This window comes from Xiphophorus hellerii, chromosome 15 (assembly GCF_003331165.1).
Source record: "Xiphophorus hellerii strain 12219 chromosome 15, Xiphophorus_hellerii-4.1, whole genome shotgun sequence".
In the NCBI taxonomy this organism is placed as follows: domain Eukaryota; kingdom Metazoa; phylum Chordata; class Actinopteri; order Cyprinodontiformes; family Poeciliidae; genus Xiphophorus; species Xiphophorus hellerii.
Window position 1 is genome coordinate 13,969,248 of NC_045686.1, and position 14,508 is coordinate 13,983,755.

A 14,508-nucleotide genomic window follows, 5' to 3' on the forward strand; every position below is an offset into this window, starting at 1 on the left:
AAACACTGAGCCCGTTTAAATCGAGCCAGTTTAGAGTTTTCTTTGTTTATCATTAAATGGAACATTGATCGTCATTTGATTTGTAGTCGCTTTGTGATTTTGACGACGGCATTTGGCAAAATGTAATGCTTACTGCTTTCTTCATAATCGTGTTCTGTATTAATTCTTTTTAAGGTGTAAAGTACTTCGTATTGATTTTTTTTTTCTTGGTGAAAAAAGCAATGCAAATAAACTTGACCTATGATTTAATGAACACGTACAACTCCTCTCCAATTTGTGAAAATCGTAGAAGCGACTTTCTTAAAAACCAACCACCTCGCCTCTCGCCATCTGACGTCTTCGTCTGATTGCGTCATTAAGTCAGTGGCGTGCGACTGCAGTGCAAGATAGCCGTAGCCGACATGCATCTCTGATTAAGCGTGGTCACCCACCGGGCCTAAGTCTTGGCTCCATTTTGCTGCCACCATGGTGACAAATTACACTCATGCAGCTGTTTAAGGAGGAACTGAGTCACGATGAAGTGATTATTGCTGCTCCACCGACAGGTTTCATGCTGTGATCTTTTAGGTTTCTTATCCCACCGTGTTGGAGGCGAGGGTCAGTGCCACAAAATTTTGTGGCACTATTTGTAGCTCGTAGCTCATTCATTGGTGCTTCTTTTATGACATTTGAGCATTTACTTGTTGCGACAAACATTTTCTAAACGGTTTTTTTTGCGTATTGGCAGACTGTGTCTGTGCCTCTCACCGTGTGCGTTTATGCAGCAGTGTGTTTAGGCTCCTAAATGTTCGTATAATGAATGAGATTTTTGTGCGACATGCAATTGTTGCTTTAAGAAATGAAGTCTGACTACTGTCTTTCAAAATGTGCTGCAGGTTAGTCCAGTTGGAGCACAATACTCTGCTTATTTGGTGCTGAGTGCAGCTGAAGGTGAAAGGGTGCATTAGAGCTGCTTTAAACATGCCTGAATGGATGGACAATGCCTGTGGCTTTATTACTAAGTTTTTTTTTCTCTTTCCTACTGTTGGAACTCATGCCTTGCTTTTTGCTCTTATACGAGATAATGTTAGATGACTTGTACAGGATCTCCTAAATACTGGGCGATATGACTGTTGTTGATTGTTTTTTTTTTTTTTTCACACCAATTTAAAAAATTTTCTCATTTCTTTTCTAAAAATGACATTACAAATGAGAGAGAATATTTTCAAGAAGTGGCTTTTATGTCACTAATTGCTTCTGTGAGTTGTACGACAGATCATTAGGGCCAGGCTAATAGAGTCACAACATTAGCAGGACATTTCTTAAATTACGAGACACAACTTGAACGTGAGTGTCCGAGTCTGTGGATCTTTCTCAGTCGTTTGTTCAATTGTTTCAAAGTCCTGCTGCTGAAAACAATTTGATGGCGATTTCTTAAAAGATGTCACATTATCATATTAGTAAAACCAATAGCAAAGTATAACTTTACAAGATGTTCAACATTCCTCAATTTTTTTTATTATTTAGGATTTCTCATTCTCTCAAATTCTTCTTCTTCTAGTTTTACGATTTTGTTCTGCTAATATTAATGCTTTGTTCTCATTATTTTGACTTCATTATTGTACAATTATGACTTTATTTTTGCTAATAATAGTTTATTCTCATTATTTTGACATTATTGTCGTACTGCTATGACATCATTCTCAGAATTAGAAAAATGAAAAAGTCTTGTTTTGGCCCTGATGCTCAGTCGTAGAGTTGACCGGAATAGTTTAGCTCAATTTGTCGAGGTTTTCTAAAAACGGAAATATTTTTTGTCTGTTCAAACTGACAGATAATTAAAGATAATTATAATATGTGGACAGGTGTGGCCTCATGTTCCCTAGGGATCATAACTTGGATCCTCTGCATCATTGATGAAGTGGCGGAGCCGTCTTTGAAATGCTAAATGTTCGATTTAGCATTCACGTTTGATTTTTGGCAGTAATCACGGAGTGAGCATGCAAGTCATTTCCTGCTCAACTCTTGCCCAGCAAGGCATTTTCTGATTGATTTTATCTTCACTCCCTTAAATATTTTTTGCTGCTTTATGTGTTGTGTTGTGCAGCAACTTTGCTGCTGTTGTTGTTGTTTTTTTTCCCCACTAAAAAATTGGCAGTCCAGCTCGCTTCAGCTCCCCGTCTGTTTTCTGTTTCCTAGACGTTCCCCCAGCAGAGCAGGAGAAGCTGTTCATCCAGAAGCTGCGTCAGTGCTGCGTCCTCTTCGACTTCGTCTCGGACCCCCTGAGCGACCTAAAATGGAAGGAGGTGAAGCGAGCCGCTCTGAGCGAGATGGTGGAATACATCACCCACAACAGGAATGTCATCACAGAGCCCATCTACCCAGAAGTAGTTCATATGGTCAGTGTCAAAGCAGTCACAAATTACTGCAGGTTCTCTGTTCAAACATCTGGAGAAAATTTCCCCCAGATAGACACAAACGTCTATGTTAAGAGTACCGTTTATCTCTGAAGTCGTATTAAGAAAATATTTCCGAATTTAACACACAGAAGTTTTTATTCTGAACCAGATAGTTGCCTTTCTGTCTCTTTCACCCTTATTACATCAGAGTTTGTTTTCAATTGACTTGTAGTCTGACGTTACCTTTAAATTAGTCTCAAAACTGTAAACACGAGCCCCTGATTTATTTCCCTAAATGCAATTATCTAATCATCCTAACCACAGTTTGTTTTTACCAAAATGTTTAAACATTTTTGCTGCTACATAGTGGATGTTTTTTCATCAACTCGCCCTTCACTAAGGGTTCAGACGTCCAGCAGAACTTTTTTCCAGTATATTCTCACGTTTGTTTCGCGTGATGAACGGCTCGCTAGCTGTGCTCGCGTTACTAAAATTTGGTTTGTTGCTCAACTTTTTGAAATGGGAAGTGTCTTTAGAAAACCCGATGCATCACTCTTGTTTTGCTTCAAAGTGTTTTGATCAATTGACTTGAAATGACCAGAGGTGTCATGGAAATCAGAAAATGTGTATATATATGTATATATATGCTTCTTCCCCTGGGGAAAGTTATCTACTTTTTGAATTATGCTTATATGTTTTGGTCTTGGTATGCTTTGGTATGACTTGGTACATGTATTTTTCTAGCTAGATACTTTGAAAATAATGTTACCAAATATCACAGTGTGTTTTTGTTCATGTTATAGTATATTTTCTACAGCAAAACCACATTATTTCATTCTGTTTTTAAAAAAAAAAAATACATTTGAACAAATGGCATTCCAAACTGCTACATCATTTTAATTGTGGTTGTGATGCTGAACTATTTTAAATTGAGGAATATTTAATATTTTGCTATTATTTTTAATCTAATTTTAATGTACTGAAAAGTGATGTTGAACATATTGCAATCATTCAAGCTAGAGATTGCCTGATGCCGTATTTATCACACAATTAAAATCATGCTAACTGAGAACATATTTATTTTTCTTTGTATGTTTGCATCTTGTTCCCCAGTTGAGGGTCTATAAGGCTCTACACCTACTCTGCACAAACAGACCAGAAACATTAGGGCTAAAATTGAGGGGGAAAAATCAGTCGGTCTTAATTAGGTTCAGATTTAGTGTTTGGTAATGGCAAAGATCGCAGCAAGGATTCACCCACTTATTTCTTTCTCCCATAAACATGCATGTAAACAGAATATGTTCCATAAAGCAAATAGTGTGAAATACTGTCTCCCTCTGGGTGGTAATCTCTCTGCTGTCTGATCAGCTCAGAGATATGTGGAGATGTGTGTTTCAAGTTTAATATTGAAAAAGTCTAGAGTACAGATTAGATCCTAGTTAGCTTCTTTTTTTTTGCTGAATGACACGATTAAGACTCAGATACAGATAGTATCTTCTAACGGGCCCATTTATCTTTGCGTTGACATCTGTTTAAAGTCTTAAGTCACGACAGTCGCTCTGGCATTTCTGTACTCAAGACGCCGCTCAATCGTTAAAACGCTTCTGATCATAATGAGGTTGGTGGTAATTAAGTTATACTTACATTTAAAGAACCCAAAATCGGCAACTAAACCTTCTGTAGGTCTGATTCTGAGCATTTATTCAGGCTTTGCTTTCGTAACCCTCCTGCTGGTCCTCTAGGGTCGTGGCCAGGATGCATTCACTTTACCTGATTTTGTTTTCCCAAGCCAAATTAAAAATCCTTTGATGTCAATCAAAGCCTGGCCTCAGTGCCACATTGTAAACGGCAGGTGATCAAGGTGCAAATATCCCCGCCGCTGTTGTTGAAGCTCTATTTGATCAGTGCTGCTGAAAATGCAGCCGAGCTGCCAAATCAGCATAGAGATGTTCTCTTATTCCTGCCAGCCCCTCTTTTTTTCTGACCCCCCCCCCCCCCCCCCCCCCCCCCTTAAAGATGAGGGTTTTTGAAGTCCTCTAGTGGCTTTTATCATCAAAGTGTGGACTGACACGACAAACTCCTTCATGGTGATAAAGTGTGTATTCTCATGTTAACGCTGTCCAAGTGGTTTTCTCTAGGGGGTCTTGGTGCTTTTTCAGGACATGTTTGAGACCCTAAAAAGACATTAAAATGTTTATAATTACGGTTATTAAACACATTAGGAATTTGTTGTTTAGGGGTGAATTTTTTTCAATTGTTTTCGCTAGCAAAATAGGTGTTGTGTTTGATATGCATGGGGTGATTATCGGTCTCCAGGTTTTAAAAAGTTGCAGTTTGACAGACACAATATTTTTTTGCATCATTGGAAAAGTCCAAAGTGAAAAGAGTTTTCTCTGTTTGGAGTGCTTATAACCCTAAACCAAGGTTTTGCAAGCTTTGTGGAGCTTCCCCAATAGCTTTTAATAACTTGAGCTAAAAATTAAACGGAACCAGTAACTGTTTTTAAAATGGATTTAATGCCAAATAAAATGTTTTTTTTTCCAGATTTGTACATTGAATTTCCACAAAGAATGACACCAGTTCATTTTTCGACCTGTTTTTCTTGTCATTAGGTTGTAACCTGTGATTCTTTTTATTTTTAATATCTGTCCTCTTTTATTATTCTCTTTTTTTAAAGCCTAAAAATAGAAATAAAATGCTGTCCTGAGAGCAAAATGGCTCTTTATGCTTTAAGGTGGCAGTCTCCTACCCTAAGCTAAACACCCAAAGCTACTTTTAAATGGTTTCCATCAGCGCATGTTTAATGTTGACAGTCAGTCATCAGATCTTATCAGAATGATCACAGCTGATCTCTGTCTAGTCTGATTGCGCTTGAGCTATTTAACAAAGAATTGGGAGAAGTTTCATCGGTAGTGGAGGCACAACCTAAAGATTTTTAAGAGAACTACAGCAGCTATAGATGGTTGCAAAGTATTCACCAAATGCCACATTTTAGAGATTTTTAACTTGCTCAAAAAATGTCTGCCTTGTTTACGAGACATCAGCTAAAGTAAGAGTGAAGCTTGAACTGAGAAAAGGTTAATGTGCGAGCGCAGCACTGATTTCCGTTGGGCTGACGGATGTAATCGGTCAAGTTCAGCCTTTTGGTGTGATGACGCTTTTTAGGAGATAACTGTGTGAAAAGTGAAGTCCAAATGTTGACGTTTCTCTCTTTGTTACCCCCCCGCTTCCCTCAGTTTGCTGTGAACATGTTTAGGACGTTGCCTCCTTCATCAAACCCCACCGGTGCAGAGTTTGACCCTGAGGAGGATGAGCCCACGCTAGAGGCGGCATGGCCACATCTACAGGTAACACACAATCACTAAACGCAGCCGGAGTCAGCTTTCACATCCACTGGAAACTGGAAACCAATAAGTCAACTGATTGCTCTCTTCCCACAGCTGGTGTATGAATTTTTCCTACGGTTTTTAGAGTCACCAGACTTCCAACCTAACGTTGCCAAAAAGTATATTGACCAGAAGTTTGTAATGCAGGTGAGCACCTTAGCTTATCATTGTTAAAGTGTCGAGAGAGAGTGTAAATATTTTTTATTATGCTTGTTGTCAGGTAATTTATAGTAATATTTGTATATTTCTTTTGGTTTCAGCTCTTAGAACTTTTTGACAGTGAAGATCCCAGAGAAAGAGATTTTTTAAAAACCACTCTGCATCGCATCTACGGCAAGTTCCTGGGTCTGCGAGCGTACATTAGGAAACAGATAAATAACATATTTTATACGTGAGTGTGCTTTAGTTATTAAGCTTGATCGTAAGCGGTTATTGTTTTTTCAGAGATTGAGTCAAAACATGCGTTCTCCCCCAGGTTCATTTATGAAACGGAGCGCCATAATGGCATAGCGGAACTACTGGAAATACTCGGCAGGTAAGGTATTGATTTTGACAAAGTAATTGGAGAAAACATTTACTTTTCTAACTTTACGTTAAAGGCAATGAAACAAATTAAGCATGGAATCATGAGGAGTCCTTGTAGTTTGATAAAGATGTCCATTTCTGAAAAATGAAGGTCTTTTTTTATACTGATATATATTTTTAATGGTGTCCTCTATTTGTGACTTTTTATACCATAAGATAGTCCAACTGTGCCTACAAATAGATAGTCATTTAAAAATAAAAACAAACATCACTGACACTCCTGACCACATATCGCAGATCAGAGACTGTGATTTACCTTGTATTTTGTGTGGGATAATTCAGGGAACATACGAGAAGTCTTGTGTGTCGCACATTTTTAAATTGAGCTGATGTAAGTTGGTATGGATGCCAAACAAAAGTTGTGAAATTGCCCTTTATCAGATGGCTCAATCTAAAGCCAACATCAGCATTGTACCGTTGCAGGAACAAATAGGCCGTAACTGGATAACTCCTTTCTTCTCAAATATCCAAATGTGGAAGAAGAACTGAGTTATGAAATGGTTTTTTATTATTATTATTTAAGAAGCAGAATTAAATCTTGGTTCTTCTTGATCTAAACTGTTGATCTCATTTGTAGAGCGTGTTCTCAATGATCACTTTTCCTCATTCGCAGCATAATTAATGGGTTTGCTTTGCCACTGAAAGAAGAGCACAAAATATTTCTACTGAAAGTCCTTCTGCCTTTACACAAAGTCAAATCTCTGAGTGTTTATCACCCACAGGTAAGTACCCTCAGTGCTACACCTTTCCCGTTTAGCTACACTTCAGAAGATGGCTGACTGGAGACTGTGTTTGTGTTTCACAGCTGGCCTACTGTGTGGTCCAGTTCTTAGAGAAGGACAGCACCCTCACAGAGCCGGTAAGGTTGAACTCGTTAAATGCTGTCGGGTCGTTTATATTGATAGTTGAATTAGCCGTGCAGACATCCTGTTTGTTTAGGGTCATTAAAAAGACGCCACAGCAATCTTCACCTGAAATGTGTTTTAAATCTTGTCAGTGAAGATGGTTTGTATTTAGTCGCGTCTAGCGTTTAATTTCGAGACATGGTCAGATACCGTCTTCTACCACGTTTCCATAGTTGTTGTTTTAACAATTAATATTTAAGATTTTTATTAATTATTCATCCCGTATTTTAAATGTCTGCCAGTTTAAAGGGAATTAAAATACTGTTTAGATATTAAACATTTAAATTATATGTAATGTTACTGTAAATAAATGGTGTAAAATCAGAATTTCCTTCTGTAAACAGAGCTCTTTAGACGTTTTTGAACAGAAATTTCTCAAATTGTTGTTCTCGTCTAGTCCTTCATTTTTATAATGTCTTTGTATCGGCCACCATCAATGATGTAGCAAAAATCCGTCTACTGCTTCATCAGATGGATGTTTTCAGTATAGTTTAATCTGCTGCTACACGCAGAAGCAACGTTGTGCTGTGTGGCTAGATCATTAAAGATAACTACCTCGCAAAACTCAATAGAAAGCTAATGTGTTGCTTCGCTGCCTCTGTATCGAGTCGTTTGTTTACCTTTTCAGCACGTGCCGCTTTGTGTTTCCTCCCCTCGTGCTCTCGCTTTGTGGGTAAAACTCTGCAGCAGTTTTTCCTTTAAGAAACAGCGACTCGACACTGTTTTCATTATGAAAAAAACGCTCTTATTGGACATTTTATGGGATTCTGTGCTTTGTTGAAGGTCTGTCTGTGATTGTGTTGCCCAACCCTTTCATCTTGTGAAAGAATATTGGGAGGCTGCTCTTGTTTCTTTTATTACAATACAAGGTTGCAGCTGAAAAGCCCGTGTAGCAACAGATTCACGTGGCCACGGTGTATGGTGCTAGGAAGTTTAAAAAAAAAAAAAAAAGATCCCTCAACTGTTGAATATCAAATTTGTAGTGGAACTTGTGGCTGAAATACTGCAGATGCTTTCAAACAATTTGATTTTCATTCTTCTACATTGGTCAACTTCATAAACCAAAAGAAATAAATAAAAATGCTGAAAGAACAGCACACTCAGAGCAGTAATTAAGCCAAAACCGTTAAAAAAAATACATACACTTTGCACAAAATGATAATAAACGTAGTCTGTTCCAATTTCTCTAATCAATAGAGTAATAAATTACTAAATTAATTTTTAGTTTCAGCTCTAGACCCTTGATCATCTCAAAGTAGAAGTGGGCAACATGAAAATAATACGGTAGACTGTTGTGGAGGAGCAGAGATCATCGTATTGTCTCTAAAATATCATCTTTGTTCTGCTGCTTTATGCTCCAAATACTCTTGTTGGTTTTTTTCTCCAAGAGCCATGTTAAGGTTTATGGAAAGCATTGTTGCACAGTCCTGGATGTGATCTCTGTAAATATATCGGCCTCGTTAACAGTGCTCTTCTAACTTCCTGTGAACCGGCTTGTGTGTGTGTCCATGCAGACCGTCATGGCTTTGTTAAAATATTGGCCAAAGACCCACAGTCCCAAGGAGGTGATGTTCCTCAACGAGCTGGAGGAGATCCTGGACGTCATCGAGCCCTCGGAGTTCGTCAAAGTCATGGAGCCTCTTTTCAGACAGCTCGCCAAGTGTGTGTCGAGTCCACACTTTCAGGTCCGGGTCTCCTCTCGGCTCGCTTGCCGAGCCGCCTCTGGTTACTTTGTTGTTGTCCTTTTATTTGTCCTTTTATTTGTTCGCGTGACGTAACTGTGGGACGAACTGTATTGTTAGGTGGCCGAGCGCGCGCTGTATTACTGGAACAACGAGTACATCATGAGCCTGATCAGCGACAATGCCGCCAAGATCCTTCCCATCATGTTTCCAGCCCTTTACCGCAACTCCAAGACCCACTGGAACAAGTGAGTCTGGGCTCGGTGTTTTCTCTGCGGCGTACGTGGGAGTGTTGTAGTCGCTTAATTGTTGTGGACTAAACGAGTGAGCCACAGGAATGTTTGTGTGCCCGCAGGACAATCCACGGTTTGATCTACAACGCTCTGAAACTCTTTATGGAGATGAATCAGAAGCTGTTTGACGACTGCACCCAGCAGTTCAAAGCGGAGAAAAGCAAGTAAGTCAATTGCGAATCGCACTGATATTTCCAGGATAGCTGCATTAAATTTGACCTCATTACACAGATGCACAAACCACTGAAAATAGAATCAGAAGTGGAAAACATGACTAATTTATTTGGAGAAATAAGCTCATAAACCGCTTTATTGTCTTAGAGAGAAAAGCAAATGGAAGGAGAGGGAAGATGCGTGGCTGAAGATAGAGAATCTTGCAAAGTCGAACCCACAGGTGAGATGAACACACAGCAGTTTCACGGACGTCTGATTGAAGCAAGCTGTGCTCGTTTTTGCTCTGATTTGACTGGAGTCACGGATCCTTCAGCTGATATAGTCTCAAATTTGTCTTCAAGGAGGGACTAGGTGCAATCTAAGTCTTCTCGTGGCACATAAGCATTCATAACATGCAGGTTTCAGTCGAGTTTACACGAGTGACTCTTATTATTCGTCTTTTGTGCCTGTGTGCAGTTTTTGGTGTACATTGACCCTCCAGGATCAGGCGGTCCAATGGACATGGAGACAGATGTGCAGCTGATAGAAGATGTCAGTGTGTTAAAGCAAACAGTAGAGGAGGGAGCCACACAGGTCAGTGTGGCAGTGTAGCAGTGAAGACGCTCATCCAGTTTTCAACGTGCTAAAAGAGAGACTGATTCGCTTCCAATTCTATGTAAAAAGTGACCAAAAGAAAAAAAAAAAAAAAAAGATACTCGTGAGTTTACTAGTTAGTGTTCAGTTTGGCTTTTTATGTTGGGGATGAGTAGTTGGAGTTCAGTGGCAGCATTTACATTGTGATTCTAATGATTTCTGTTCAGGCTTTAGTGAGGCATGAAGTTATGTTTACGTCCGACTTGGAGAAACCTTGCAAAAGTATTCACACCCCTAGGGATATTTCACTTTTGGCATAAACAACTTCTGTGTATTTCATTGAGATTTTGTGTAATTGTGTTGGGGAATAATTTATTTTATTTTTGTTTCCCGAAATGGAAATCTAAAATGGTGTGAAATATATTCAGGTCCCTTTTACTCTGAAGCCCCTACATAAACTCCAGTGCAACTAATTGCCCTCTGAAATCACCCATTTAGTCCACAGTCTTCATGTTTGCAACCAAACTCAGTAAGTAATAGCAGCTTTTCTGTGCAAAACTCAACAATTTGTCTGAAATATTTGTCTGCAAACAGTTTCATGAATATTAAGGAATATAATAGAAGGGTCAGGGGAAAAGCTGGAGGAGATTAAAACTAATTTTAGTCATAATATCAACTTATCCCAAACTTTGAAAGCCTAGTGGAGCATCTTCTAGGGTGTTGTTTGAAAATAAATGTCCACCGATGCTCTTCATCCAATCTGACTGAGCTGGAACTATTTTATTAAACAAGAGTGGGACTCAAAAATCACTGCGCTTGGTTGGTGTTTCACGTAAAATCCCAATAAAATACACAGAGATTAAAACCTGAAGGTGGGTGTAGTCAGGCAAGTCGCTGTGTCAAGGTGTATTAGACAAAAGCAAAAAGTTTGCATACTACTTTGTATTTGCAGACCTGCGTTTCTCCATGTTGCAAAGTGCTATCTGCTCCGCACGTCCAATTTTTGCTGTCGGTGTGAGTCATTTGCAGAGCTGCTGATTCGGCTGCATCATGCTGGAAAGGCGCGCCGAAACGTTACAGGGATGGATGTCAGAGTGTTGGACAGCAGACGGCCGTCGGCGCAGAAGCTAAATGGCCGCGCAGTAGAGCTGTGCGTGGCGTCGGCGCCGGTATTTTGACTGACTCTCGTCTTTTGTGCACAGATCCAAAAAGATCAACGCAGAGAACGGCCCTTGGTGAGGAGGAAATCAGAGCTTCCGAAAGACATCTCCACCGTCACGGCGTTGGAGTTGCACCGAAGAGCCGAGGAAATGTTGACGACGCACGATGCCCAATAAGAGACAGAGACCCAACCTTTAAAATGAATCCAAAAAAAGAAAGAAAGGGAAAAAAAAATAAAAATTGCGGCGGCATCCACAGAGGAACCACAGGCCCACAGAGGGCCAGCACAACAACAGAACTCTGGTATCTCAGCGCAGAACAGGCCAAGAAAACTCCCGACACTGAAAATGTCTGAAGCTACCCGTTTAAGTAAGCTTTGAAAGGACAAGAGGTGGTTGTCCTCCCTCACTTCCCAAAACCCGGCCTTCCCTTGCTGGGATGCAGAGACCAGTCCTGATCTCTACATCTCTTACCCCAAAACGAGCGTTTTTTTTGTTTTTTTTTCTCCTCTTCCCTAGTTTCTCTGTCTCCTCAGCTTGTGTTTTTGAGGTCCTGTGCTGCCCTCTTCTGGTCATTCTTCTCAGGTGTTCTGTTCAGTGTGTGAGCTGTCTGATCTTCTTGCCTCTTATCTATAGATGTCAGGTGCTTGTTAAAATAGTACGAGCCCTTAGCTATATTAGGTCAAAGATTTAAAACAAACAAACAAGCAAAAAAAACATAATTTGGTGAACCAAGTCAGCTGTTTATACATATATACATATATATTTAATATTAGCTATTTTTCTCATAACATTTGAACAAAACAGCTGTCTATATTTTTCCGTACGTAGTATATGAGGAGCTTGTCTCATAAAAAAAAAAAAAAAAAAAGACGAGACGGTTCTTTTAATGTGTAACCATTTTGTTGGTTGCTCAGATGTTTTTCATTCTCTTGACGAAAACAGACAAACCATCGGGGTTTAATCAGTTGGATTCCTCCACATCTCTGTGAAGAAGTCTATTTTGGTGCCAACCGCTTTCATTTTTCCACTTCACTGAAAAACTTTAGGTCAGTAGGCAATAAGTTAGCAAAGCTAAACCTGGTCTGCAGCTTCACTTACTCATAAGATGGGATTTACTTTAACTCGTCCATTCGCATCCATTCAGAACAAATCCTCAATACGACTCTTTTATGACCACTCGAAGAGAGGTGTGGGTTTGGCGCATGTAATCAAGCAGAAATTGGGTGGATCTTTTTTTTTTTTTTTTTGCGAGGCAACCCTCGCTAGAAGCCGAAGAGGTGCGTTTAGTTTTTCAAGCCTTTCCTTTCACAGTGCCTTTTTTTTTTATTTTCATCGAAGGGGACATTTGCTGCAGATTGAAGTATTAACAACACGTAACGTGAAACGCCAGCTCATTGGAGAAATTTGTACAATTAGTACCAAAAAAAAAAAAAAAAAAATACGACGCGTTCCAAGCAGGACGCGTCACGCTGCTTGGCCTCCCGCACCTTGCCTTGTCGAAGCCGCGTAACCGAGAGCAGAGGCGGTGCGGTCTCTCCCCCCCACCCACCAAGCAAGCCACTTCAGCAAATTAAGCACTTCCTGGTAAAACTTGAAAGAAAAAGGAAACAGCATGTAAAAAAGAAAAAAAAAAAGTAAAAACAATAAATAAATGAAAAAAAAAAGTAGTGCAGAGATTAAATCCATGATGCTGTCTGTGTTAGCGTGAAGGGGTCGCCCGCCCCCTCCCCCGCCCCGCGGTGCCTGTCATAAAGAGCTCGCCTCCCATCTCAACCGTCCCATTCCGCCTTTTATGTTTTGCTTTCACCCTGTCCACTCAGACCTGCGCTCTCCCCTTTTTCCTCGGCGATAAATAAAAAAAAACAAACAAAAAAAACAATAAAATTGGAAGAGCTGCTTCTGGATGCTCTCGAGTTCATTTTGTTGTGGTTTTACTCCTCCTCCACCTGCAGAACCTCGTCGTCAGTGTTTCAACCGAATGTGCAAATTGTAAATTATATTGAAAGTCACTGTTCTGTTTCTCTCCATGTTCGTCCTGAAGAACAATGGTCACCAAAAGGTGCGCGCCAACGCCTCTCCTGCACCTTTTGCTCTAGACTCTCGTATGGAATGGAACGGGCACGGGAGGATTGGAGTCGTCGCGCCGCGCCCTGTTGGTTTCTCTTGTTCTTAAAATGGCTTTAATACTGGCTTCTTTGGAGCTCTTTTCATCTTACATAAGCTTTTTTTTAAAAGATTTTTTTATTGCAAGTGTCCTTTAGTATTTGTCATACTAAATGGCTGGCTTCGTTGTACATATAATGTACTTTTATGTTATATCTATTATTAAATGGTAGATTTCATATTTTGTACAAACTATCCTGTGTATAGAAATCAGATATTCTTAGCAACTGCAAACGGTTGGTATGTGGCACAAAGTTCCAACACTTTAAAACTATTGACAATTAGGAAAACGACTAGGATTTGGATTTTAGTTTTCAATCTTTGTAAACCAACATCTTTTCCGTTTTGATTCTTCCACATCCAGCCATGTTTTTTGCTCCTTACATAAATGAGGTTTTTGTGCTTGCTTTTATCCGAAACCTTCAGTGGTGTACATCTATCTATATACAACAAATAAAGAGAACGTGAGTTTTATATTTTCATCCTAAAAACGCTGCTGTGACTCAGTCTCTCTACGCTCAGCTTCTTTTCTTTTTTATGTGCGCTGAAAGATTAGTCATTATTTATTCTCAGGTCTTACTTTTTTTTTTAATGCCCTGTCCAGTTATATAAAAGTCGCATCCATCGGCCTACTCATCCTTCCGTTTGATACAAATACCTATCATTCATCTGTTTTCCCATCCTTCTATCATCCGTTCCCCCACCTGTCCAAATATCATTCATTCCTCCTTTTCATTTCTCCATCCAACCAACGCTCCATTTTTCCCATCATCCACCTCTGTCCATTCAGCAATCCTTCAGTCATTCTTCCACCCATCTGCCAACCATCTCACCATCTGTTGCACACCTATCAATCCAACTATCACTCCATTTGTCCATTATCCATCCCTCCGTTTTTATCCAGGTGTCATCAAACCATTAATCTGTCCATGTCACTTACGTCAACCTTCGTTCCTTCTACAAATGTTTTTTAAAAAAAGAAGCAAAAAACCTTTGGTAACTCAGCAAGGAAAGTTTTGAATTTTGACATTAAAAGTGAAAATATTTAGTTAATTCACTGCAACAGAGCTCAGTAGAGTTGAATCTAAGAAATATTTGGAGTTTTAATCATCTCTCCATCTGATTTTGACTAAGCAGGAAGTGATGCTTTAACCTAACCAATTATAAGAAAGATTAGACATTTGCATATTTTTCCAGCTTTCTTGA

The 14,508-nt window shown here is 39.5% G+C and overlaps 1 protein-coding gene across 4 annotated transcripts in view; it reads left to right on the forward strand.

Moving 5' to 3' along the window:
• Positions 1-14,271, forward strand: part of ppp2r5cb (protein phosphatase 2, regulatory subunit B', gamma b) — a 28,146-nt gene extending 13,875 nt beyond the window's left edge. For 2 of the 4 annotated variants that reach the window (XM_032585330.1, XM_032585333.1), the window contains 13 exons: positions 2,179-2,378; positions 5,615-5,725; positions 5,819-5,911; positions 6,025-6,155; positions 6,240-6,299; positions 6,963-7,071; positions 7,155-7,208; positions 8,769-8,939; positions 9,057-9,184; positions 9,292-9,393; positions 9,551-9,623; positions 9,860-9,976; positions 11,179-14,271. In XM_032585330.1, the coding sequence (XP_032441221.1) occupies positions 2,179-2,378; positions 5,615-5,725; positions 5,819-5,911; positions 6,025-6,155; positions 6,240-6,299; positions 6,963-7,071; positions 7,155-7,208; positions 8,769-8,939; positions 9,057-9,184; positions 9,292-9,393; positions 9,551-9,623; positions 9,860-9,976; positions 11,179-11,313 (1,484 nt within the window). In that variant the 3' untranslated portion in view covers positions 11,314-14,271. The remainder of the gene's footprint in view (positions 1-2,178; positions 2,379-5,614; positions 5,726-5,818; positions 5,912-6,024; positions 6,156-6,239; positions 6,300-6,962; positions 7,072-7,154; positions 7,209-8,768; positions 8,940-9,056; positions 9,185-9,291; positions 9,394-9,550; positions 9,624-9,859; positions 9,977-11,178) is intronic. The other 2 variants (XM_032585332.1, XM_032585334.1) reach the window with 1 other exon arrangement.
• The last annotated feature ends 237 nt before the right edge of the window (positions 14,272-14,508 follow it).